Source organism: Calypte anna, chromosome 3 (assembly GCF_003957555.1).
Source record: "Calypte anna isolate BGI_N300 chromosome 3, bCalAnn1_v1.p, whole genome shotgun sequence".
Classification (NCBI taxonomy): Eukaryota; Metazoa; Chordata; class Aves; order Apodiformes; family Trochilidae; genus Calypte; species Calypte anna.
This window is the reverse complement of record NC_044246.1, coordinates 3,276,952-3,304,104: the sequence shown is the minus strand read 5'-3', so window position 1 is coordinate 3,304,104 and position 27,153 is coordinate 3,276,952. Positions and strand designations below refer to the sequence as shown.

Sequence of the window (27,153 nt, the reverse complement as noted above, 5' to 3'; positions counted from 1 at the left end):
TAGAATCCTAGAATCCTAGAATTGGCTGGGTTGGAAGGGACCTCAGAGATCATCAAGTCCAACCCTTGATCCACTCCCGCTGCAGTTCCCAGCCCATGGCACTCAGTGCCACATCCAGGCTCTTTGGAAAGATCTCCAGACACGGAGAATCCACTACTTCCCTGGGCAGCCCATTCCAATGCCTGATCATCCTCTCCAGAAAGAAAGTCTTTCTCATCTCCAACCTAAACCTCCCCTGGCACAACTTGAGACCTTTTGTGCCCTCTTGTCTTGCTGAGAGTTGCCTGGGAAAAGAGCCCAACCCCCCCCTGGCTCCAACCTCCTTTCAGGGAGTTGCAGAGAGTGATGAGGTCTCCCCTGAGCCTCCTCTTCTCCAGCCTCAACACCCCCAGCTCCCTCAGCCCTTCCTCACAGCACTTGTGCTGGATCCCTTCACAGCCTCCTTGCTCTTCTCTGGACCTGCTCCAGCACCTCAAGCTCCTTCCTGAGCTTCCTGAGGGGCCCAGAACTGGACACAGGACTCAAGCTGTGGCCTCCCCAGAGCTGAGCACAGGGGCAGAATCCCTTCCCTGGACCTGCTGGCCACGCTCTTCCTGAGCCAGCCCAGGATGCCATTGGCCTTGGCCACCTGGGCACACTGCTGGCTCATGGTCACCTTCCTGTCAATCCAGACTCCCAGGTCCCTCTCTGCCTGGCTGCTCTCCAACCACTCTGTGCCCAGCCTGGAGCTCCCCATGGGGTTGTTGTGGCCAAAGTGCAGGACCCAGCACTTGGAATGTTGAACCTCATCCCGTTGGGATCATCCCAACTCTCCAGTCTGTCCAGGTCCCTCTGCAGAGCCCTCCTGCCTTTTAGGGATCTTTTGAGGGATCCTTTGAGGTCCCTTCCAACCTCTAACATTTTGTGATTCTGTGGTTTTTCCCTATCTGGAGCTGTTTTGAGTCTCTATTCCTGATCTATTTCCCACTGAAACCAGCAGAAGGCTCAGCAAACCTCAGCAGAACTGCAGTAGGAAAAAATTCAGTGTGTCTGAAGCTTCCAAAAACACGATGAAAACTTTTACTAATGTAAATTCTGGTCTATAAGCTCTTCAAATAAAACCTACATTGAATCAAAATGGTTAAAATAAAGAATTCCAGGAGAACCAATACTGTTTGCCAGTGCGATATAGGTTTTGTAGTGGGTTTTGGGATTTTTTGGGGGGGTTTCAGGGTTTCTTTGTATTGCAAACAGCTGAACAATGAGATTGTTGATACTAAGGTTCACCTTTTGAAGGGATATGGTCCAAAGTAAACAGTTCTGGCTAAAGGAATTTTCCAGGTGTTAAATCCACAGGCTGAGGAAGAAGAGAATTTCTCTATTCCATGACCTTTCCCAGCTCCAAGAAAAACCAAACCATGAATCAAGGCCTGAGCTGATCTCCAAAATCACTGCCAGGAACTGATTTGTAGTTAAGCTCCTATTGGAGCATCAACTTCCAGAACACCAATTTCTTTTTAATGGAAAACTGCCAAACATGGCCTAAAAGCTGCTACTTTTTGGCACAAGAAGATCAACCCTAAGCTGCTGTTTAGATGAAGATGTGCTGGGTGCATAGAGCTGCTGTATAAAGATGTTTTTCTGAGCTCTTCAAGAACTGACCCCAAGGAAAGGTTTTAAAGGGAGTAACACTGCTCAGATGGAATCTTCCACATTTCTTTAGATCAGGACCATGTCAGAGCAAACTGGATCCAAACTGGGGACCAGTTTATGGGAGACTTGGCCATTTTTTAAAGGTGTGCTTAATATGGAGAAGAATTCTGTTTAAGGTGCAAAGAAAGCCAAATTTTGGGATCTCAGCACTTCTGGATCCAAACTGGGGATCAGTTTATGGGAGACTTGGCCAATTTGTGCTTAATATGGAGAAGAATTCTGTTTAAGGTGCAAAGAAAGCCAAACTTTGGGATCTCAGCACTTCACTCACTGCCATTCCTGCCTCAGGAAACAATTTTAAAACAAAAGGTAACTTGTTTTTGTCTCTGGCACGAGGTGCTGTGCCAAAATAAACTTCCTCCAGAACCACTGAAAAATATTGCCTCCCATTGCTGCCAGCCTGAAGTCTGCCCCTCTTGTATTGTACAAATACAACACAGAATTGTCCAATTTTGCTAAAAAAGTAGATAAGACTGAGAAGACTCAGTAATGGTTCTTCAAAAGGGTACTGGCATAGCTCTACTTTTATTAAAGTCAGTAGTAAAGCCCTCGAGAGCTTTAGTAGGAACTTCAGTCCCAGCACAGAAATATTGTCTGTAAAGATATATTTCTGCATCCTGGCCACAGAAAGTAAAGAGAAAACCATTGCCAAAGAGAAAATGGTCCCTAGGTGGGCATCAGCTGCCCTTGCTAAAATAAATCCATATATAAGTTGAGATTTGGCAAGGATCTGAATGTCTTTTCATTTCCATCAGTGGAATCCCCAGCAGCCCAGCTGAATCTGACACCTTTTCAGTTCCTGTGCTTCCTACAATGCTGGTGTGGCACTGGGCATGCTGATTAGATTCCTAAATCATTAACTAAATCCCCCATAAACCACAAATTTTGTTTGGAGGGAATACACAAGCACCTTTATACACCTGGTGTTCACTGTTGTGTTGCTTCCTCAGGTACAACTGTGATGGAAGTGCCCTAAAAAGTGCTGATGTCTTGAGGTGCAGTGATGGTAAAGGATGTTCTGATGTATGGGAAAGGATGTTCTGATGTATGGGAAAGGATGTTATGATGTGCATGTATCACTTTTAACACAGATCCATGTTTTATAAAAAGCTCCTTTAACCACATCTCTTTGGTCATTCAGTGAGCATCAAATGAAGTGACTCCAAAATAAAAGTGAAGGGGAGAAAAATATACCTGTGGCATCAGTATTAAGAAAATATTAAAAATCCAGATTTGCACAGAACCCTTGGCTAAAGAACTTTTATTATTGAGACTGCTGGTGCATGAGGTGGCCAAGAAGGCCAATGGCATCCTGGGCTGGCTCAGGAAGAGCGTGGCCAGCAGGTCCAGGGAAGGGATTCTGCCCCTGTGCTCAGCTCTGGGGAGGCCACAGCTTGAGTCCTGTGTCCAGTTCTGGGCCCCTCAGGAAATTCAGGAAGGAGCTTGAGGTGCTGGAGCAGGTCCAGAGAAGAGCAAGGAGGCTGTGAAGGGATCCAGCACAAGTGCTGTGAGGAAGGGCTGAGGGAGCTGGGGGTGTTGAGGCTGGAGAAGAGGAGGCTCAGGGGAGACCTCATCACTCTCTCCAACTCCCTGAAAGGAGGTTGGAGCCAGGGGGGGGTTGGGCTCTTTTCCCAGGCAACTCTCAGCAAGACAAGAGGGCACAAAAGGTCTCAAGTTGTGCCAGGGGAGGTTTAGGTTGGAGATGAGAAAGAATTTCTTTCTGGAGAGGGTGATCAGGCATTGGAATGGGCTGCCCAGGGAAGTAGTGGATTCTCCGTGTCTGGAGATCTTTCCAAAGAGCCTGGATGTGGCACTGAGTGCCATGGGCTGGGAACTGCAGCGGGAGTGGATCAAGGGTTGGACTTGATGATCTCTGAGGTCCCTTCCAACCCAGCCAGTTCTAGGATTCTATGAGTGTTACAAGTAAAAACTCAAATATGAGAAAGAACTGAAAAATTTGATCTGAGTCATAGAGGAAGGAACAGATAGAAAATGGAGACTATCTTGATAATACCAACCAAGTATACATTTGAAAAGAAAAAAACCCACAAAAATAAAATCAGAACAAATCAGTTCCTGGTTAGTTCTGCTGTTTGATACTTCAAGATGAATATTTCTACTTTAGTAATTTGAAAAAATCCCACAAAGCACTGTAACCACATGCCCAAAGGCTTGGTTTATATTCTTTCTCCATCCACCTAGAAAAGGCTGATTGGGACATTTCAGAAAACATTTTTTTTTTTTTGCCTCTCAAAGTTAGGCAGAGCCATCTGCATCCCTGGGGAAAAGCCTGGGCACCCCTGCTCAGGTGTGAGAGGGGCAGGTGACAAGCAGGGACACAAGTGCCACCACTTCCTGATGCCACATTGCTGTCCCTGCACATCACCTGCCCCATGGGGACACAGCTCAATAATGCAGAGCAATCCCCACCCATGCTAACATCACCTCCACCCCCTATGTACTGCTTGGGCTAATGTGTCCTAAGCTGTTTATCTCATGAGTTAATGTACACTGCAAGCTTGGGAGGAAAATGTCAGTTCCTACCAGAAATTATCATAAAATCCTGGAATAATTTAGGTGGGAAGGGACCTCTCAAGGTGATCCAGTCCAACCCCCTGCAGTAAGAACCCCCTCTCCATACCAAAGAGCAGAATTCACATCTTCACCTTGGATTTGGCTTTTCAGCAGAACAGAAAACTGGGTTCAGTGGTAACTGTGAACCCCAGGGTTAACATTTCATAGAATGCTAGAATAATTTGGGTTAGAAGGGACCATTTAAGGTCACCCAGTCCAATCCCCCTGTAGTAAGAACACCCTCTCCATACCAAAGAGCAGAATTCACATCTTCACCTTGGATTTAACTTTCCAACAGAACAGAAAACTGGGTTCAGTGGTAACTGTGAACCCCAGGGTTAACATTTCATAGAACCACAGAATAATTTGGGTTGGAAGGGACCTCTCAAGCTCACCCAGTCCAACCCCCTGCAGTCAGAACACCTTCACCCAGATCAGGGTGCTCAGCATCAAACCTCACCTTGAACATCTCCAGGGATGAGACCTCAACCACCTCCCTGGGCAACCTCTTCCTTTTTTCCACTGCTCTCATGGTAAAGAACTTCTTACCCACTAAGGTAAAGAACTTGTTTTCCACTACTTTGTGGTAAAGAAATTATCTTCCCACTCTTACTAAGTGATCTCTGACTTATCCAAAGCTGTCAGCTTGCTTAATATTACCACTCTTACAACCAATAACTACATTTCACCCTCTGAGCACAGATTAAAACTTAAAAGCAAATTTGTTATCTGAAATTCCAGAGTGTCTTTTTTGCCTTAAACATCATGAAGAATTCTTTATGCTATGTAAAGCCCCAAAGCATTTTATAGGTGAGACATTGCCCCCAGTTCCTTGCTGCTGAAACCTTGCTAATGAACAATGAATAATGGCAAGAAAGGGGGAAATTCACAGAAAATTCACAGAAAAACTTATACCTGGAGAAACTCATGATGGAGAAAAAGGCAAGATTGTCTGGCATAAAAAGGAATGTGATTCCTGTAGGTCAAATCTGTTGTGCAAAATCTTCCTTAGGATTTCCTCCACGAGCAGATTCCATCCCAGGAGCTGAATGGATTTTTCTCAGAAGGCAGAAGAGCTGATCTGCTCCTGCTGCATTTGTGCCAGTGACATGTTAATAAATACAGAGTTATGTGAATTCTGATTCCTGAGCTTATATAAAATGTAAAAAATGCTCAGGGAAGCAGATAATAATACTAATAAATATACCCAGTTTGGTAAAGAAGGAAATGGGGAAGAGCATCCCAGAAAAAAATCTCTCTTCTGGAAGCTGAGTATTATTATTTTTAAAATATATTTATTATTATTTTTAATATATTTATGAACCAACAGCAGTAAAGATAAAGGCAGTTGTCCATTGTCCTGGTTTGGGCCAGGATAAAGGTGATTTTCTGTTTTGTACTTTTACTTTTAGCTGAGTCTCTTGTAAGTAGTTGCACTGCTGAAATTAACAGCAAGTTTCTCAGACAGTGTGTGCTTCTAGGACTGATAACACTTGATGTTTATAGTTACTGCTAGAGATTGGTGTGCAGAGCCAAGGCCACTGCTCAGCTCTGAGGAAAACTTTTACCCTCCAGAAGGAAGAAAGAGGTCCCACCTGCAGCCTCCTTTGGGGAGGAACGGACAAGATAGATGCCAGAATTGACCAAACAGAGGATTCCATCCCATATACGTCACACTCAGTATAAATTTGAGGCATCACGAGGGCCAAGCCAGATCTTTTCCTGATTTCCTGCTTCCCTTCCTTCACCCGGCATCCTGGAAGGATCCTGTCTGTTCATCTGCCTGTGCTCCTGATCCATCCCAGCCCATATCTGTGTGTTCCTGCCTCCGGTTCCCGACTGCTGCCGACTCCAGGAGTCCAGCCTGGACTTTCCCAGGGCTGCCCTGCAGCCTCGGTGGTGACGTGAGAGTTATTGGGGGAAAGGAGGGAGGAATGTGGTATCCATTTTCCTGTATATTTGTATAGATTTAGTATTTTTTCCTATTTATCATTACTGTTTCATTAAAGTTGTGTAGTTTAGTTTCCAACCCATCAGTCTCTCTCCCTTATTCTCTCTCCTTTCTTTATCAAGGAGGAGAGAGAGATTAATAGAGAGTGTCTGGTACTCGGTTTAATTGCCGGGCCAGTGTTAAACCCTGACATCCATGCAACATGATCAAGAAAATTTTGAATTCTTCTGAACTTCAGAGCACGATTATGGAAAAAGCAACAGGTTTCAAAATGGGACTTCCAAAAAATACTGTGAAGTGACCAAGTTCAGCTCCTGAGATCCTACAGTATTCCCAAACAAATTCAAGGCTTCCCTCAGCATGGGGAAACCATACCCACCACTTCCAAGTCCTTGGAGAAAATAAATAGAAACTGAACCTCAGAGGCCAAAACACAGTTATTAAAAGAAAAGGAAAGTATGGAAGACCTAATACATTCAGCCTTAATATATTTAATATAAGCTGCTTCATTTGATGCTTCTTTCTCTTGATTATTCATGTAACTTTTTTTCAAATGTTGCCAACCCAAACTAGCTCAGCTTTTCTGTTTGGATTAATTCATTTAAGACCATCTGAGGAAATGAGAGGCAAGTTTTATTTCTGAGGATGAAGAGGTATTCATCCAACCTCAGCTTCCAGGCACATCCCATCCTCCTGATTTTTGTTCCAGATTAGCCCAGAACACTGAGCAAATCTGCAGATGAGGATTTGGGGCTGCCAAATCAGTAAAAGACACCAGGATTTTATTTTCTTTTTAACTGATCAGGATCAGTAAAAGACCCCGGTGACCCCCAGGCTTTCTCCCCTGCCAGTCACAACCTCTCCCATCATTTTAAAACCAGTTTTGACAGATGCAAATTTTGTAGGAATCTAAAGCCCTGATTAAGTAAAAAAAGCATTTGGGAATGCTCTCAAATTCCATTTCTTTGGGTAATACCCATGGATATCCCAGAAGCAGATCCCAAGGATGTAAGAGAGGTTTATCCATGGGATCTTTACAATATTCTTACTCATATTTTGTTTCCCTGAATCCAATGAGACTTGCAGCAAATATTTATGAGGAAACACACAATAAACATAAACTCCCTGGGGGAGGGAGGATTTTTAGAAAAAGAATTACATTCTGAAAAATACAGATAGCTCACAAAGCCTACTTGGAGTCTGCCTGAAAAGTATCACATCTAATGGTGCTGACAAATGTCACTTGGCTTGCCAAATAGAAGATTGAAATTCTGGAACGTTCAGAATCTGGGTATTATTTATGCTTTTCTGTCTGCCTGGCAAAGGAGGAAAAAAAAAAAGTGTTTAAAAATACAGAAAAGATCAGCAACACCCTACTGAAATTTCTGAGAGCCTGATCAAGATACCCACAGACTTTAAACCATGCTGCTTGTCTACATCCATGGGGCTAAATATCCCCCAGGAAATTATTCAGAGGAAAATGTGTTATTTGATATTGGCCTAATTGTATTACCAAGGGAATTCTGCTTCTCTGACACTGTGCAAGGGAAAATAGTTGAAGGTTCCCTGCAACTACAATTCTTGCTACAGCTACTTCTTGCCTGACAAACTAGTTAACTATTTTTAAAGTGACTATTTAAAATATATAATAAATTATTATATATTAATAGTATCTAATAGTAAATGTTTATAGAATATTAATATTATATATTTGCATATTAAATTATTAAAATTTACAATGAAGTGATACTTAAAAGGTATTTAGTGAGAGTTCATCTGCAATCAAATTGCCAAGACTCTCCTGAGCTTATCATCTAAAATCCCTGTGCTCATTTCATGTCATTAATCCTCCTTAAATAGCTGTAAACACTTGAAAAATGGAAGGACTACACTCCAGCTGACTTTCTCAGACTTCATACACAGCCAACCTGTTCCTTCTCCAGGTGCCACAAACGACTCCCAAGCAGATTTTCTGATATTTCATGGCAAAGCTGTAAAAACCCTGGAAATGCCCAGAATTCCAGCAGTGATGTGTGTGTTCCCATGCATCTGCTGCTAACTTTGAGGTCACTTTTCCTACCATCCAGTCCCCTTTCCCAAAGCTATGAACAGGACCCCAGTTTCATCCATTCCTCTCCAGGTGTATTTGCTTTTTAACCAGTTTTTCCCATCTCACCTTTGGCCACAACTTTTGGAAAAGGTTTGCTTCACAACTCCCATGAAAAGCTGTCAGCCCCCAGCTTGGACAGGGGCACTCTGTGCTGGGTTAGGAACTGGCTGGAGGGCCGGGCCCAGAGAGTGGTGCTGAACGGGGCTGCATCAAAATGGCGGCTGTGGTGTCCCCCAGGGATCAGTGTTGGGCCCAGTGCTGTTCAATATCTTTAGTGATGATTTAGATGAGGGGATTGAGTCCATCATCAGCAAATTCACAGATGACACTAAGCTGGGGGGGAGTGTGGATCAGCTGGAAGGCAGGAGGGCTCTGCAGAGGGACCTGGACAGACTGGAGAGTTGGGATGATCCCAACAGGATGAGGTTCAACATTCCAAGTGCCGGGTCCTGCACTTTGGCCACAACAACCCCATGGGGAGCTCCAGGCTGGGCACAGAGTGGTTGGAGAGCAGCCAGACAGAGAGGGACCTGGGAGTCTGCATTGACAGGAAGGTGACCATGAGCCAGCAGTGTGCCCAGGTGGCCAAGAAGGCCAATGGCATCCTGGGCTGGCTCAGGAACAGCGTGGCCAGCAGGTCCAGGGAAGGGATTCTGCCCCTGTGCTCAGCTCTGGGGAGGCCACAGCTTGAGTCCTGTGTCCAGTTCTGGGCCCCTCAGGAAGTTCAGGAAGGAGATTGAGGTGCTGGAGCAGGTCCAGAGAAGAGCAAGGAGGCTGTGAAGGGATCCAGCACAAGTGCTGTGAGGAAGGGCTGAGGGAGCTGGGGGTGTTGAGGCTGGAGAAGAGAAGGCTCAGGGGAGACCTCATCACTCTCTCCAACTCCCTGAAAGGAGGTTGGAGCCAGGGGGGGGTTGGGCTCTTTTCCCAGGCAACTCTCAGCAAGACAAGAGGGCACAAAAGGTCTCAAGTTGTGCCAGGGGAGGTTTAGGTTGGAGATTAGAAAGAATTTCTTTCTGGAGAGGGTGATCAGGCATTGGAATGGGCTGCCCAGGGAAGTAGTGGATTCTCCGTGTCTGGAGATCTTTCCAAAGAGCCTGGATGTGGCACTGAGTGCCATGGGCTGGGAACTGCAGCGGGAGTGGATCAAGGGTTGGACTTGATGATCTCTGAGGTCCCTTCCAACCCAGCCAATTCTAGGATTCTATGATATAGGTCACTATGGCCTGTCCTGCTTGGGCAGTGTTTTTATGCATTACAGGTGACAGATAATTTACTTGTAAAAAAAAAACCCAGCACAATATAAAAAACAAGACTGCAAACATGACTGCTGATGCCTCTTTTTCTCCAGAATGGCCTCCAAGTCAGACTGATGGCCCTCTGGGCTTCTTGCCAAACCCACACACCAGATGAAAATAGAAAGAATGGAAATAGGCAACCTGGGGTCCAAAACTTAATTCTGACCTTATGTATAAGCTCTACAGGAGGCTTGGGCAAAGCAGGGTTTTAATCTACCATATAAGGAGGGTGACAAAAAAAAAAAATTTGGGAGAAGAAACAACATATAAAATATCTCCTCTGTCATGTGCATATTTTGGTGTTTTGAAATCTTGAAAAATAATCAAATCTTCATGTATAAACATTTTGTTATTCTCAGAGACTATTTCATGTGCATTTCAGTTTTATGTCCCCAGCCTGCTTTCTTTCAGCATGAAATAAACTATATTTTTATGGCTTTACCCCCACTTTATTCAAACCATGGACATTTCTGTTTCATAATTTTGGGTGTTTATGGATCTCATTAACTATGAAATATGGAGACCATAGCAGAAAGCAGACTGGAAAGTGAAAGCTGAAAAGTTCTCTTCATCCTGCCAGAAGAACAGGCACTATTTACATTTGCCTATCACATTATTATTAAAACCCCTTGACAGTGTAACTCAGTTTTGTAAAGCCACTAAATAAACATAGCAGTTTAAGCTATTCTGAGCTGAAAGCTTGAAAATGAGATTTTTCAATCACAGTGCTCAGAAAGCTTGCTTTATTGACCATTATTTTCATTTATAGAAGATATTCTATTATACTCTCCTGTCCTTCCAAGAGAAAATTCACAGGACCTTCACAGCACACTTCAGAAGCACAAAGACAAGAAACAAACCATTTTTTACTCTTCCTGTGAGCAAAAGAAAGAATAACCTGTGAGTTTAACCTCATGTGAGTCTTCAAATTGATCCTGGAGCTACCACAAAATTACAGGTGGCTTATTTATGAAGAGAAAAAAAAAAAAAAGAATTTTTAATGGCAATTAATCCAACATAACATCCTCTCTTATCATAGAATCATAGAATTAGCCGGGTTGGAAGGGACCTCAGAGATCATCTAGTCCAACCCTTGACCCACTGGAGCAGTTGCTAGACCATGGCACTGAGTGCCACATCCAGTCTTTTTTTAAATGTCTCCAGGGACAGAGAATCTACCACCTCACCGGGCAGTCCATTTCATAGCCTGATCACCCTCTCCGTGAAGAAATTCTTTCTAATATCTAACCTAAACCTCCCCTGGCACAACTTAAGACTGTGTCCTCTTGTCTTGTTGAAGGTCGTCTGTGAAAAGAGTCCAGTTCCCACCTCGCTACAGCCTCCTTTCAGGGAGTTGTAGACAGCAATGAGGTCTCCCCTGAGCCTCCTCTTCTTCAGGCTGAACACCCTCAGCTCTCTCAGCCTCTCCTCATAGGGCCTGTGCTTGAGTCCCTTCACCAGCCTGGTTGCCCTCCTTTGGACCTGCTCCAGGACCTCGATATCCTTCCTGACTGGGGGGCCCAGAATTGGACACAGTACTCGAGGTGTGGCCTCACCAGGGCTGAGTATAGGGGCAGAATCCCTTCCCTGGACCTGCTGGCCACGCTCTTCCTGAGCCAGCCCAGGATGCCATTGGCCTTCTTGGCCACCTGGGCACACTGCTGGCTCATGGTCACCTTCCTGTCAATCCAGACTCCCAGGTCCCTCTCTGTCTGGCTGCTCTCCAACCACTCTGTGCCCAGCCTGGAGCTCCCCATGGGGTTGTTGTGGCCAAAGTGCAGGACCCGGCACTTGGCCGTGTTGAACCTCATCCCGTTGGAATTGGCCTCTTGCTATAGCTTGGCAAGTCAGAGATACATAACAAGCTAAGAAACAGCAATTATTTTCCACTGGGAGATCCAGGGCATCAAAACAGAGGAAGGGAGGTTAATTTGAAGGCCAAAAGAGGAAAGTTTTAAAATTTAACCTACCCACAACCTCAGAGGGCCCAAATCTTTCCTTCCTATTTTCTGCAGAGGGATTTATTCTGCCTCAAGCATCCACCAAAGGCACCAGGGGGGGGATTTCAATAGAGTAAGAAAAGGCAGGGCTGTACAAAACACCCCTGAGAGAACCATTTCTATTTTATTATATGAATCTTTTGTATTTTTTAGCACATGAAAGGCATTAGAGGGCAGTGAATGAAGTGCTGACACAGGCACCAGTGGGATGCAACTTGGAGGAGTACCTGGCAACAGCATCCCTAAGGCAGCCCCATGGTGTCCACAGTGACTCCAGGGTTCATGTTCCATGGATTTTGATGTCAAGAGTGGAAAAAGAGACAACATCTGACCTGTCATGGGCCTTGTGGGCAAGCTGCAAAAATTTGTGAACAACTCTGAATGAGCAGAATGGTTGCTGGACATGTTGGTGAGTTCCATGTGTTTGGATGCAACACTCAGGTTTCTCACCTCATAGAATCCCAGCACAATTGGATCACACAAAGAAACCTAATTCAAGCAGAATACACTTCCAAGCACCTTAGAAATTTATAAAATAGTACAGTTGGTGCATCTACAAACAAACTGTTTCAGTGCTCCCTGCCTATGCTTGGCTCCTTTTACTCTTTTCCTGAACTACTGCCACAACAGTAGGCAGTAGTTGATAAAATTTATATTTATTTTATATTACATATACTTATATTATTTATATTTATTTATATTTATTTATATTTTTTATATTTATATTTAATTTACTTGATAAAATAATGATCCTCTCAATGGTAAGTCCAACACTTCATGTGTGGATTCAAGCTTGGAAAGGAAAGAAAACAGATATGCAAAGACTATATAATTTTTTTTTAAAAGAACTCCTGAAGAATCCCAGCAGGGAGTGATCCAAAAAGTCTCCATGAGAGTGGAGCACGTCAGGGAACAAGATATATTTTTTTTTGTTAGTTTTATGAGTTTATTCTCCCACAAACTTTACTTCATGTAGTGATTTTTAAACACTTTATATCCCCCAAATCCTCCTCAGGAAAAAGGAATGAAGCAATGTTACAAGACAGGATTCACCATTACAAATTCCCCATCAGCTTGGAAGTCCAGAAGCCAAAAGAAACCTGAGAATAATTCACTCACCCTAGGACTGCAACCACTAGAAAATATCCCTCCCACCTTTTTTTTTTTTTTTCCTTTAATATGATTAACAAATCCAAGTATTCACATGCACATTAAAAGCCCATTTACCATCACCCTCAGTTCCTAGAGCTGAAAAAACTTAATGCAGAAGAATATTCCTCAACAATATTCATTCCATGATCATTTTATATTACTCAGTAATTCCAGCCCATACCTGCAAACCTGCCAGCTGAGCAGCTGACTTCCCTTTGAGGCAGAGAATGAGTGCCACAAATGCATCCAAGTCCTCCAGAGAGAGACTGCTGACCTAAAACAGAGGAAAAAATTGTTACCTGGAGGCTCTGAAGAGGAACTCTGAAACTTGGCTCCTCTTGCTCAAGCACATTAACCTGAAATCAGTGACCTCCTGAAGTTAGGACCACCAATTAGTAAGATTTCATAGAATCATAGAATTAGCCGGGTTGGAAGGGACCTCAGAGATCATCTAGTCCAACCCTTGATCCACCGGAGCAGTTGCTAGACCATGGCACTGAGTGCCACATCCAGTCTTTTTTTAAATGTCTCCAGGGACAGAGAATCTACCACCTCACCGGGCAGTCCATTCCATAGCCTGATCACCCTCTCCGTGAAGAAATTCTTTCTAATATCCAACCTAAACCTCCCCTGGCACAACTTAAGACTGTGTCCTCTTGTCTTGTTGAAGGTCGTCTGTGAAAGGAGTCCAGTTCCCACCTCGCTACAGCCTCCTTTCAGGTAGTTGTAGACAGCAATGAGGTCTCCCCTGAGCCTCCTCTTCTTCAGGCTGAACACCCCCAGCTCTCTCAGCCTCTCCTCATAGGGTCTGTGCTCGAGTCCCTTCACCAGCCTGGTGGCTCTCCTTTAGACCTGCTCCAGCACCTCAATCTCTTTCCTGAACTTCCTGAGGGGCCCAGAACTGGACACAGGACTCAAGCTGTGGCCTCCCCAGAGCTGAGCACAGGGGCAGAATCCCTTCCCTGGACCTGCTGGCCACGCTCTTCCTGAGCCAGCCCAGGATGCCATTGGCCTTCTTGGCCACCTGGGCACACTGCTGGCTCATGGTCACCTTCCTGGCAATCCAGACTCCCAGGTCCCTCTCTGTCTGGCTGCTCTCCAACCACTCTGTGCCCAGCTCTCTAGTCTGTCCAGGTCCCTCTGCAGAGCCACAAATGTATTTTCTGGGAAAAACACTTAAAGGGAACAAATACTTCGAGTGAAGTGGATACCCAAGGTGTAGATTGTATTTATCAGGATTTCCATACAATTAACAAAACACCCACCCATCCTTTTTTCTCTTTTCTTGGAGTTTGTTAATAACAGCAAAGAGAAATTTCTCCTTTCTCTGGAGGCATCAGTTTGATATTTGTCCCCATTCACTCTTTTCCTTAAAGACAGATTTATTCTTTTTGGTTTCTTTCACGATTTCTGTTCTTAATTTGGGGAATATTTGAAAGGTGCTCTCACTGAGATTACTCTTCAGATCAACACTTCAGCTACAGAGTTAATATTTGGTTGCTGGAAAAATTTTCTCATTTTAAAAAAAAAAAAGTGTCTGAAGTTTTCATTAAATATTTGCCCATAAAGTTTGAGGAAGCCAAATGGCTTGGTCAGTGTGCTGGTTGCTGCAAAAACCCCTCAGTTTTAGGCTGGATTAAATAAGTAATGAACTTTTAAATTTCTCTCTAATACAAAGGACTGAGGTGTAAAGGAAAGAGAAGAATTAGGCCCCACTTCAGTTGTTTTCTCAGCAATAAACCAAATGGAAGCAGAATGGCCAAGCTCAAAGCCTGGCTGCCAACACCCTCAAACACCCTAAGAAAACAAATGGACAATCTCAGAGACCTAAGCAAAGTTGAAAAAACAACTCAGCAATGAAAAATGTCTCAACCCAAATCAATTCCCTAGTCTGGGTTCCCAGGTGTAACCCAGAGGGCAGAAAAAGAACAAAAAAAAGGGGATGGGTGCTGAGGAAATGGCACTGCCATGAAAGCTTCCACCAAACTGAGCCCTTTGCATGATCCCTGCTGTAATTCTTACTGAAAACAGGAGCTGGGAAACCTCTTTTCATGTCTGGTCATTGGATAATAAATCCTAAAAACCCTAGCAAGCATTTTTTTCCACCTTTTATAATTATGCTGTGATAAAGGCTCCATAAATCCATGTTTCTGCAGGTGTTCTACCTTTTCCTCCTCTTCTTCATCCCACTAAAGAAATCTGTCTCAAATAATTAAGTAATTATGCTATGGAAAGGTGTAAGGATAGCACAATCAATAAATGAAAGAGGGAAAATAGGTAAATAAATGAAATGGTGATCTCCTAGCCAAATATGAAAAATGCTTCAAGTATGTTTAAAGCTTGAACTGAAAGTGCAGGGCATGAAATGATGTTTAATGAGCTTCATCTTCAAACAATGTTCCATTTGCCACCTGCTATCCAAAAATTAAAGAAAAAAAAAGCATGGATCTTTTCTATAATTCCCACGTGTACTTCCTCAATGCATCACCTGAGTGGAACAAACAGGTATGAAGGAAAAAGAAAGGAAAAGAGAAGGAGAACTTGTTTTCATGTATCACATGGCAGTGTATAAACCTGTTACTGAGGGAAGTGAAGTCTGGAAAAGCCAAACAAAAGAGGAAAAGCAGCTCACAGCAAGTAAAAGTCCAACAGAGCTTTTCAGATTAAAGCAATTCTCATTTTCTCATCCTCAGAAAGGAAAATCTGCCTGTGAGCTCAGCATTCAAAAGGTGGCAAGTACAGGCAATATATTAAAATATTAAATACCTGCATTTAGAGGAATCTAAATAATGAAGCAATGCTGTATTTAATGTTCCTTTTTATTAAAATGTCTGCTGGCTGCCAAATGTTTGGAACAACAACAAAACTGCTACCTACTGATCACCTACTACTCAGAATTTAATGAGAGCCTCAGTTCTGGCTTGAAACTCAGTAGATTGAGAAGATGCTGTGAAAAAGTAGTGACTAAATATTGATATTGTCTGTTTGCACTGCCTGCACAGGCACCTTTGCCTTTTTCCAAAAGGAAACACAAAAAGAGCAGCTTTAAATTTGCAAACAGGTCCCAAAAAGTGGAGGAGACCCCTCAGTTTATAAACCCAAGAGCCATTTTCCTAATATTGGGAGAGTTCTGACTGACTCCTAAAATCCAAAGTGTTTCTTGAGCAGAACATGTCAAATGCAATAATTAAAAATACTGCAACACAGTGCTATTATCTTTGATCAACTATCAACTTTGATTAACTCTTCCTAGAGCCAGCTCTAGCTGGCTTGCTAGAGCACAAGCCAGCAAGAAGCAATTTATTGGTCAATCAACACTGCTCAGGGCTGAGAGCTGAATAAAAAAAACCTGTCCCAGTTACCTGGGTCATAAGATAAGCCAGCAAGCAGCAGAATCCTGCAGCAGGTGCTTCCAGAGCTTGGAGCTCTTCCATCCCATCCTGAAGATGAAAACATGCCAGGAATGTCCTGTATCGTTGCTTTTCCACATCAGGTCCTTTGGCAAACCACAGGGTTTTCAAATCAGGTGTTCCACCTAAAGGAGAAATCCATGATTTTAGGTTGGCAGCAAGAAGAGAGAACTTGCCTGCTTCATCACACTCTGAAATAATTGATCTGCTCTTGGCACTGGGTAGGGCCACAGAGCTGAAAATAAAATGTATTTGGCAATACTTAGCATTGGAGAAAATAGAACCAAAAAAAAAACCAACCCCAAACAAACAAAAAATAAGACCTGTATTTGAAACAAATTGTATTGAGTGGACTGAATTTGGTCGTCACAATAACAACTTTGAGACATCAGGCTTTCCTTCTTTGCAAGAAAAAACGTTTGCTCACAAGCCTGTCCTTTCCCTTGGGGATCCACAGCACTAAATGAGGGCAGCTTCATCCAAACAGAGGGATTCAGGAGAAAACAACCAGATCTGTTTCTTCTCTCCCCTAAGACTCACCAGGAGTCCCTGAAAGATCCTCACATTGGATCATATGTATTATATATATATATATATATATATATATATATATCTCATATATTATAATCATACAATTTTCAGGGCTGGAATGGAACTTTAAGATCATCCAGTTCCAACCACCTGCATGGGCAGGGACACCTCCCACAGCCCAGGTTGCTCCAAGCTCCATCCAGCCTGACCTTAAAAACTTCCAGGGATGGATGGGGCTTCCACCACCTCTCTGGGCAACCTGTGCCAGGGTCTCACCACCCTCATGGGGAAGAACTTCTTCCTCACATCCAACCTCAATCTCCCCTCCTCCATTCCCCCCTGTCCTACCTCTACCCAAGATGCTACAAATCCCTCCCCAGCTTTCTTGTAGCACCTTTAAGGTACTGAAGGCCACAAAAAGGTCTCCTTGGAGTCTCCTCTTCTCCAGACTGGTTTAATGCTCAAACTGGTCACCTTGCCACATATCTGCTCCACAAAATGCTGGTCTGACTCCTCTGCAGCAGGTTCCAGTTTGGAAAGAATCAAATCAATGCTATGTGATGCTCTGCACTCCCCCAGGCTACTGTAGGAACCCCTGCTGCAAACACATACAAAATACTGCCATGAGTTACTCCAAATGGATCTTTCCAGACTTTCTATAACACCATTCATCCTGGGCTCTAAATCCTTAATATTTACCCCATCTTCCAGCTGGTGATGGGTGTGAACTTTGCCCAGAATTGCTCCTCACTTAAACTGCACTTAGTCCATCCCCAAAATAAACAGCACTGCAGGTGAAATAACAGGACAGCTGCTTCTGCCTGAGAATCCCAAGTAAAGACAGGATCCTCCCATAAAATCCTGCTGCTTCTGTACTTAGAGGTGTGAATTTTAAATGTGAACTCATTAAGCTACATTTGGTAACACTTTTCTTTTTTCTTTTTTTTATTTTGTGGCCTGCAGCAGCTGTAGTCCAGTTAGGAACACTTGGTGATAATAAATGGTTAAAGTGACAAGGTGCTGAAATCTGCACAGACAGTGTTTACTTAGCCAAGGAAACCCATTAACCAAATGGTACTAATTCTTTGGAGAGGGGGAAACTGGAACTCTTTTCTTTCTTCATCTCTCTGATGGATGTTTCACTTACTATTTTTAAGACTAACTCTCCCATCAAAAGTTTGAACCATGTAAAGAGCTCCCGTGGTACAATCTCTAAGTTTCAAAGCTTATTCTGTAGGGAAATAAATATATTAATAAATAAAAACCAAACAAACATCATTTTTTTGCATGCAGGTTAGTGATAACACCAGTTCTAGCAGTGAGCAGACCAGTACAGACAGCACAGTAAGGTTTGGATTACTGGTTTTGACACTGGTAATTGCTGCCTCAGGGAAAAAATAAAATAAAAATAACAGCAGAGCCTGAAGTTTGAGGAAGAAAAGCAAATATAGCATGCATAAAACCAAACCCAAGCCAAATCTTCCTACCAAGGCTCTGCAGCTTTAATGGATGAGCCAATTTTTACATTGGGTAAACTCAAATAGTTTTGATGATTTCTGCTTTCCAGAAGATTACCCATCAGCTGCATGTGAAGAGCTGGTTATCAGTTAAATATCAGCTAAAGGAAAGTATTATTTCCATCTCTTTGGGGTATTTTTTTTTAATAAATTGCATCCAAGGGTACACCTAATAATAGAAATCTTTCTTTCTTCTGAGTAAAGCCACCAACTACATCAATAATCAAGATTCCATAGCTATATTGAGAGAGCTCAGCAAAAAATTCAAGACATCTCTTCCATAAACAGCTTCTTATACTTTCAGAAACAACATCCACTTGTGCCTGGGAAAAAGAGGTACTGATGTATTAGGAGTTATTTATTCAGGGATAGAAAACCTTGATGCTGTCTCCTCGTGGATCACACCAACCTAAAGCATTATTTCTCTGAAACAAGCTCTTCTACAAGCAGTTAAATTCCATGGAATACCCAGGAGCAAGCCATTACCTTAACCCTTAAATGAAAGTAAAACAAAGAAACAAATAAACTGAAATTTAAGGACTCTCCCATCCTGTGTACAGTCAACAACAGACCTAAGACTCCCCAAACTCTTGTCTGCTCCAGTTACATCCTGACTACATACTTTAAAGCAGCTAGAAAACAGTGCTGAAAAAAAAGGAATTTCCTTGGGTAGTGTGGAGAAATATTGTACTTTCTGAACACATCTAATTAGATGGCAAGGGCAAGGATGGGCAAGGGATCAGACCCAGCCAGCACGGGTTTAGGAAGGGCAGGTCCTGCCTGACCAACCTGAGCTCCTTTTATGATCGGGTGACCCGACTGGTGGATGAGGGGAAGGCGGTGGATGTGGTTTACCTGGACTTCAGCAAAGCCTTTGACACCGTCTCCCACAGCATCCTCCTGAAAAAGCTGTCAGCCCCCAGCTTGGACAGGGGCACTCTGTGCTGGGTTAGGAACTGGCTGGAGGGCCGGGCCCAGAGAGTGGTGCTGAACGGGGCTGCATCAAAATGGCGGCTGTGGTGTCCCCCAGGGATCAGTGTTGGGCCCAGTGCTGTTCAATATCTTTAGTGATGATTTAGATGAAGGGATTGAGTCCATCATCAGCACATTCACAGATGACACTAAGCTGGGGGGAGTGTGGATCAGCTGGAAGGCAGGAGGGCTCTGCAGAGGGACCTGGACAGACTGGAGAGTTGGGATGATCCCAATGGGATGAGGTTCAACATTCCAAGTGCCGGGTCCTGCACTTTGGCCACAACAACCCCATGGGGAGCTCCAGGCTGGGCACAGAGTGGTTGGAGAGCAGCCAGACAGAGAGGGACCTGGGAGTCTGGATTGACAGGAAGGTGACCATGAGCCAGCAGTGTGCCCAGGTGGCCAAGAAGGCCAATGGCATCCTGGCCTGTATCAGAAACAGCGTCACCAGCAGGTCCAGGGAGGTGATTCTTCCCCTGTACTCAGCGCTGGTTAGGCCACACCTCGAGTACTGTGTCCAGTTCTGGGCCCCTCAGTTTAAGAAGGATGTAGAGGTCCTGGAACAGGTCCAAAGGAGGGCAACCAGGCTGGTGAAGGGACTCGAGCACAGACCCTATGAGGAGAGGCTGAGAGAGCTGGGGCTGTTCAGCCTGAAGAAGAGGAGGCTCAGGGGAGACCTCATTGCTGTCTACAACTACCTGAAAGGAGGCTGTAGCGAGGTGGGAACTGGACTCTTTTCACAGACGACCTTCAACAAGACAAGAGGACACAGTCTTAAGTTGTGCCAGGGGAGGTTTAGGTTAGATATTAGAAAGAATTTCTTCACGGAGAGGGTGATCAGGCTATGGAATGGACTGCCCGGTGAGGTGGTAGATTCTCCGTCCCTGCAGACATTTAAAAAAAGACTGGATGTGGCACTCAGTGCCATGGTCTAGCAACTGCTCCGGTGGGTCAAGGGTTGGACTAGATGATCTCTGAGGTCCCTTCCAACCCGGCTAATTCTATGATTCTATGATTTATTAAATTAATAGAAAAAGCCCCAAAAGTGTGTGATAAAAGGGAAAATAACAAAAGATGCTTAGATTTAACAACTTCACTGCAAAGATTAGTCAGGAGAGAATTAGCTGTCCCAGTGTGGTCATAGGAACCACAAGTCCCTGGGAAACACAGAGAAAAACCCAAATGCTGCATAAATTTCATATACTTATGGTTATTCTCAAGGTGGGCAGAAGTGGGTGACAACCAACACCCAATAAACTTTAATCCTTGAGAACTCCAAGAAGAGCATAAAAACTCCTACATGGATGTCAAGAGGTCCTGCTCACCTAAACACAAAAAATGAGCAACCAATAAGTTAGAAAAAAAAGCCCTGACTGGATTATTTTTTTTCCTTTTCACTCACACATTTAAAGATGTTGGCAAACAGAAAGTGCCACGATACAGAAGAGCACTTCAAGGGGATGCAGAAATATTTATTTCTTTGATTTCTTATATTCCAATAACTGATTTATGAAGATGCAATGCATGCAGTAGTGGAGGGATGGATGGATGGATGGATGAATCCCACAATAACTCAAGGCTTGGTCCTCACATTCATATAAATTTAAAACACATCATCACTGTACCCAGAGAACCAAACAAATAATCTTCTAATATATAATCTGTTTATGGGAAATAATGACTATTGATGTTTCATTTTATGACATCAATTACAGGGCTTTAACACTTCATCATTTTCCATACTCATGCAATAAAAAGTTTAGAAAAATGTCCTTGCTAGGAGCACTCAACATGAACTTGTCAACGACTGTGGCCAATTTTAAAGATGCCATAAATCCAAATGCCAATTAAATCTGACCATTAAAGAAACATTCCAGAGACAGCATTTGGAACACAAGAATATTCAGGACATATTCCTGCAAGATGCAATGATTAAAATACTGAAAGTACATCCAAGCCCCTGTGGCATGAAGCTACAATATCTTCCACATTTTCAGAAAGAAAATGAAAAGCAGAATCCATACATTTCCAGTAAAGACTTTAAAACTTCCTCTGTTCCACATAAACTGCACACACAGCAAGTTGAGCTGCTGTGCTCACAAGATGAGGATGTTACATAGAATTTTCTTGGATCACAGATCTTCTGATGAAATGAATTGCTCAGAAACATTTTTTTTAATCACATTGTGATCACATCATTCAAGTGAAATGAAACATTCCAGAAGGGAGAAAAAGACAGAATGCAAGCAAGCAGAGATGATCATTCAGAAGACTCTCTCAAGAAAAAAAAATATATATCATTCACACTCTATTTTCAATATAATTTAGGCTATCATCTTAACAGCCTTTAGAAACCAATATTATTTTTTAAATAAAAGCTAACATTCTATCTAACAAGCTTTTCAGCTGCAAGGCAGTTCTGCTGTTTTACCCACACAAAACACCAGTGGAATTCTACTTTTTTGAGATCAATGTAAAACTGAAAATATTTTGAGTTGTGTGAATTGCAGGTCAAAGTTCTTCACAAATATTTGGAGTTTCTAATCCAAATCAAATTCAATTAGAGTCAGGATTTCCCATACAGTCTCAGTATATTTCCAAAGGAGTCATGATGAGCTGGTAATTTTTTCCAAAAAAGAAAAAAAGTGAAGAATCATCCCAAATGAATTGCACCTGTGATATTTCAAACAGTTTCTAGTAAGGTTTTTTCCCTTCTTGAGTAACTGCATCTTGACTGACAGCTCTGAGCTCATAACTTCCTATAACAACTCCTTTAAATTTAGCTCGAAATCCCACCCCTGTCTGAAAAATGTGATGCAGTGCTGAGAACCTTATTTGGTGAATTAGAAAGCCAGGCTGTGGAAAAGAAAAGATGCACGAGCCAATGTGAGGCATACAAATATGGACTGCAAAAATTTTAGAAAAATATTTGTTCGCTGAAGGAATGACAACAGAGCACTAAAAATAAACACTAGAAGCCCTCTCCTCCCCTTTTTTTTTTTAATAGTTTGCTTCAACAGTCTTCATTACTGAGTTTGTAAAGGTTATGGCTGGGATGATGCTGTCTGTACAAACTCCTATGTGGTTGCTATAAACAAACAAACCTCCCCTATGATTTTAAATCCTGTTTATTGTCAATATGGATGTGGGTTCTATATGCAGAGCAGTGGAACCAGAATCCATGAAATTAAGTGGATTTCTCTTCAGAAAAGGAGGAAGACTTTCTTTCTGGAGAGGGTGATCAGGCATTGGAATGGGCTGCCCAGGGAAGTAGTGGATTCTCCGTGTCTGGAGATCTTTCCAAAGAGCCTGGATGTGGCACTGAGTGCCATGGGCTGGGAACTGCAGCGGGAGTGGATCAAGGGTTGGACTTGATGAGCTCTGAGGTCCCTTCCAACCCAGCCAATTCTATGATTCTATGATTCTATATCCCTGTGGAAAATTTATTACTGAGTTTGTAAAGGTTGTGGCTGGGATGATGCTGTTTGTACAAACTCCTCTGTGGTTGCTCTAAACAAACAACCCCGCCCTATGATTTTAAATCCTATTTATTGTCAATATGGATGTGGGTTCTATGGGCAACATGTCTGCAGAGCAGTGGAACCAGAATCCATGAAATTAAGTGGATTCCTCTTCAGAAAAGGAGGAAGGCACAGTACTACCTGGCAGGGAATATTTCAGAACATAAAGTGCAGTCTGTTTGCCATGCCAGCTACAAAGGTTTGTTCCTATTTCTTTGGTTTATGAATGCCATGGTCCCTGACCACTCTGTGCTGAAATAAAACAACTGTACAGGACAGCTCATTGAATTTTTACCCTGCATCTTCATATCCCTGTGGAAAATTTCCCAGCAATTTCATCAAGTCAATTAGATAATCATTCTTTTAATCTTGTACCAGGGCTACTGGACACTGGAACTACCAGGGATCAAATGAAGCCTTGTTTGTACTTTGTATAACTCCTTTCTTTCCAAACAATTCCTTTCAAAAGGGTTTTGGAAAAAGCTGCTACCTAAAGAGCAACTGTTTCCCTACATCCTTGAAGACTCTCATTAAATAGATGTGTTCTAATATGGAGATAAATATAACATTTGGGGATATCCCAGAAGAAAATTATTTATTAAATAATAATACATCCTTGAAGACCCTACATCCTTGAAGACTCTCATTAAGTAGATGTGTTTCTAATATGGAGATAAATATAACATTTGGGGATATCCCAGAAGAAAATTTCCTGTGGCTCTAGAAAGTGAAAAACGAGTAGTTCTAAAGCAACCACAAACAAAAGAAAAACCAAACAGAGATTTATGGATTTCAGCCTCTTTTGAATCTGCATTTAGAGCAGAACAAGAACTGCTACAGAAAAGGCTCTGGGTATTGAGGGAAGAAGTGCTGGCACTTACTCTCAAAAAGTTGGGTAGGTGATAATTTTCCTTTGCAAGTTATCAATATTGATTTCATATGAAAGATCAAAAAAAATTCTGAGCTTCTGACCCACATTTTAGTAGATATGAGACAGAGGGCTGTGAGAGTAAAGATAGAAAGGTTCTGACCACAAAAACAAACGAACAATTAGAACCATTTTCCCTCCAAAATAACAAACTCAATACATCCCTCTTTACTTCCATTCCTAAACTTGTGCTGCATGATCCATTTGAGTGAGAAAAATAGAAGATACTGATGCTTACAAGAGCAGAAGCAGCTTCATAGAAACAGCTTAAATAACTTGTTTATTGAAAGCTGTACTCTCTTTTTGGGGTGTCACAGGTGATCTAAATATGACCTTTTTTTATATTCTCTACTAGTCACATTAACACAGTCTCTCAGACAGCTTAAGACCACTTATCCTGACCTCAGAGCAGTATTTAGAGTCTTGAAGAAACTGTTTGCATTTTTAGGATGGATGTTTGAATTAGCACTGAGTTTAAGACATGGCCATAGCATGCAGCTCAAAGCTGAATTCTCTGATAATCATCCAGGGTAATTAAAAGCAATTAGAGGCATGCAGCATTTCTACTTTAGCTCCTTGTTCTCCACAGTCACTTTGGATTCCCTAGCAAACAGCTGCTGATGAATTTCTGCCCTTTCTGAATTTCTGATGATGAATTTCTGCCCTTTGATTTTAGTGATGTTGTTATTTCACTTGAGATTTAAACACATTTTTATTCTACCTGGAAGAGGAGGCTGTACAGGTTGTATTAGGTCTGGCTGCTGGAGAGTATTTCCAAAGTAGACAAACCACTCTTTTACCAAAGGGCAGGCTCCCCCTAAAAAAAAAAATAAAAAAAAATCAGAATTGGATCAGTAAATCAAATGCAACCATTGACAGTAGTGCAAAAGCTGGAAGAAGTGGCCCTCAGGCTCCTAAAGCAATCAAAAGCATTTTGTAATGATTTATTTGCTCAGCTTCTTTGAAAACAAACCAAGAAGAGTTAGGTCTGGGATCTTTATGAGCAGAACATCACCAGAACAAATGAAGAGTTTGAATTATGCACTATAAACACAAGTTTGGAGCTGGGAACTGCAGCCAAAATATGAATACAAGAGTCTGTGGAAAGCATTTTAAAAGAGCTTTCAGCCAATTTTAGGCCTTCCCATTCCAAGGAAATTGAAGAAGCTGTGGAGGCATCTGGCATAGCTTAAGGACCTCCATGAGCTACCTGAGGCTCTCAGGGCTGGCAAATCCTTAATTTGATTTTCCTCCCACCTTGCCCTGACATTTCCTGTGTCAGGCTTTTAGACACAAGCTTTCTAAGGAGGTCTTGATAGCTCTTTGAAAGCTGACAGCAATGGAGTCATCCCACCCTCAGATGCAGAGCTTTTCCAGCCCATTGTTCCAGACCTTTTCTCTAGGATAAAGGGATTGTTGAGGCACAATAGCTCGAGTGGTTTCCTACCCCTTAACCTCAACTCTGCCCTGCCCCCTGGGAAAGAGCTGGGTGCCTCTTCACTGGAAAACTTCACTCCTTGAGTTGTGCATCTAAATACTGGATGCTTTTTGGGGTAAAAAAAACACCAACCCAACAAACAAAATAACAAAAACCTCAGAAACAACTCAAGCATCCTCTTTGAAATGCACTCTGTCCTTTTTCCTATAGTCAGCTCATCATCATTCCAATGCAAGTCTTCATTAAAAAAAAACAAAAAAAACCAAAACAAAATCATTATTGATGTTATAAATGGTACTTCTGCATTCTGTACCAGATTTTGGTGCCAGGCTGTAGCAAACAGTATGAAGCAGACAGATTCAGCCAGTCTTGGGTAGTTAGTATAGTGTTTTCAAGTCTTTTCCAGGAAAATCTCAAAGCTTTTTTTTCCCTTCCCTCATCCCTTTCCTGATTCACAGAATTGCATCTCTAATTCCTCCCTGCTCTTAAAAATCCCTGCCTTTTATCACCAGCTCCAACCTCCCTGCACAGCTCTTTTTGATGCCACATGATGAATCCTAATAAAAAACTTCCCCTAACTTAAAAGGGACCAAACAAATCTCTCCACCACTCCCCTTCCCTCCACCACTCCAAAAAGTTGGGTTACATTTATTTCCTGATCTCTAAGAGCAAATTACTGGAGGCATCAATGAAGGAGCAGTGGGGATATGGTGGAGAAATCCCTCAGATGGAGTTTTGGTGTCAGGGATAAGAGAGGGGAGGAAAGAACACACACAAAAAAATCTCTTTTACAGCCCTGCTTCTTCTTCTTCCTCCCTTCCTGCAGCACAAAACCCCAGTAAGGGTGAGGGACTGAAGAAAAAAATTGCTGGACTGGAAGGGACATCATTACACCTGCCTGGCCATGCTTCACTGTTCCAAAACTGATGTCATTAAGAATAAAATGAAAAATCGGAAAAAAACCCCCTCACCTTAAACTGCACATTCCAGAAGCTAAATAGTCTCACAGCTTAATTATAAATCATTGACTACAATCTGATGAGAAAATCCCTCTCATTTAATATCCCAAAGACACTTTCAGAATCCTTACGATGTTTTAATAGTCTGTTTTAAGATTTAGTATGGAAATTACACTTTAGTCCATCTATCCAGCTCACTCAGCCTCCCAAACTTTACCCTGGCTCCTTAGGGAAAGAAGCTTAATATAGTCCAGACATCTGTCCTTTAATTAATTCATGGATGCACTGCTGTTTATCAGCTAAATCTGACAGAGCAGATGAAATTGCAAATGTATGAAATTCCTCAACAATTCTGTGAAACTGGTGGCTCAGCTGACAGAGGGCTCCTATTTGGGCAGAAACTGAGAAGAAAGGCAGGAAAGCCAAAGTTACCTGATGGATCTGAATGCACTGGGTGGCAAATCAGTTCAGGGCTGGCTGTGGAAGAGCTAGAGCTGAAGAAAAAGCAGATTGGGTTTGGGGAGAGCAGAAAGGAATGGGGAACATACTTCAGAGCAGCATCTTTTGCAGGAGGGAGATGTCAGGGCCATGGGGAGAAGTTAAACCCATGCTAGGAAGGATCATGGATCATTTATCAGTTCCATCACTCACAAACCAACTTATTAAAATGCCTCTTGATTCCAAAGAGTAGTGAAATATTTTTACATCACCCACTGAGCTCAAGCACTGTAAAAAAACAAAAAAAACCAGCCAAAGAAGTGGATAGTTTTGTTTTTTTAATCTCTGGGAGTGTTGGTAGAGGATGGAGAACCACAGGAGCTGAGTGTCTTTCACAGTTATACTCCATGAGTAACAAGATGTGGGACTGCTCACCTAAGTAGCCAAAAAATACAGCTGAAAGCAAGGTCTTGCAGACTGACAGCATGTGAACATAACAAGAAAAAAACAGAGATGTGATTACTAAATGTCAATCCCCCCTCCATAGGAATATCTCTGGAAAAAAAAACAATAATTCTGCAATCTGTTTTTTCCTTTCCCCCCCCCAAAAAATGCACACACAGAAGATCCCACCCCAAAAACCAGCAGTTCCTTTGCTTAAC

At 42.6% G+C, this 27,153-nt stretch overlaps 1 protein-coding gene across 1 annotated transcript in view; it reads right to left on the bottom strand.

Moving 5' to 3' along the window:
- Positions 1–27,153, bottom strand: part of FAM120B (family with sequence similarity 120B) — a 60,520-nt gene that overhangs the window by 19,099 nt on the left and 14,268 nt on the right. Inside the window, exons 4-6 of the mRNA XM_030447627.1 lie at positions 24,378–24,473; positions 16,137–16,309; positions 12,956–13,048 (exon numbers count right to left, since the gene is read on the bottom strand). Of these exons, the coding sequence (XP_030303487.1) occupies positions 12,956–13,048; positions 16,137–16,309; positions 24,378–24,473 (362 nt within the window). The remainder of the gene's footprint in view (positions 1–12,955; positions 13,049–16,136; positions 16,310–24,377; positions 24,474–27,153) is intronic.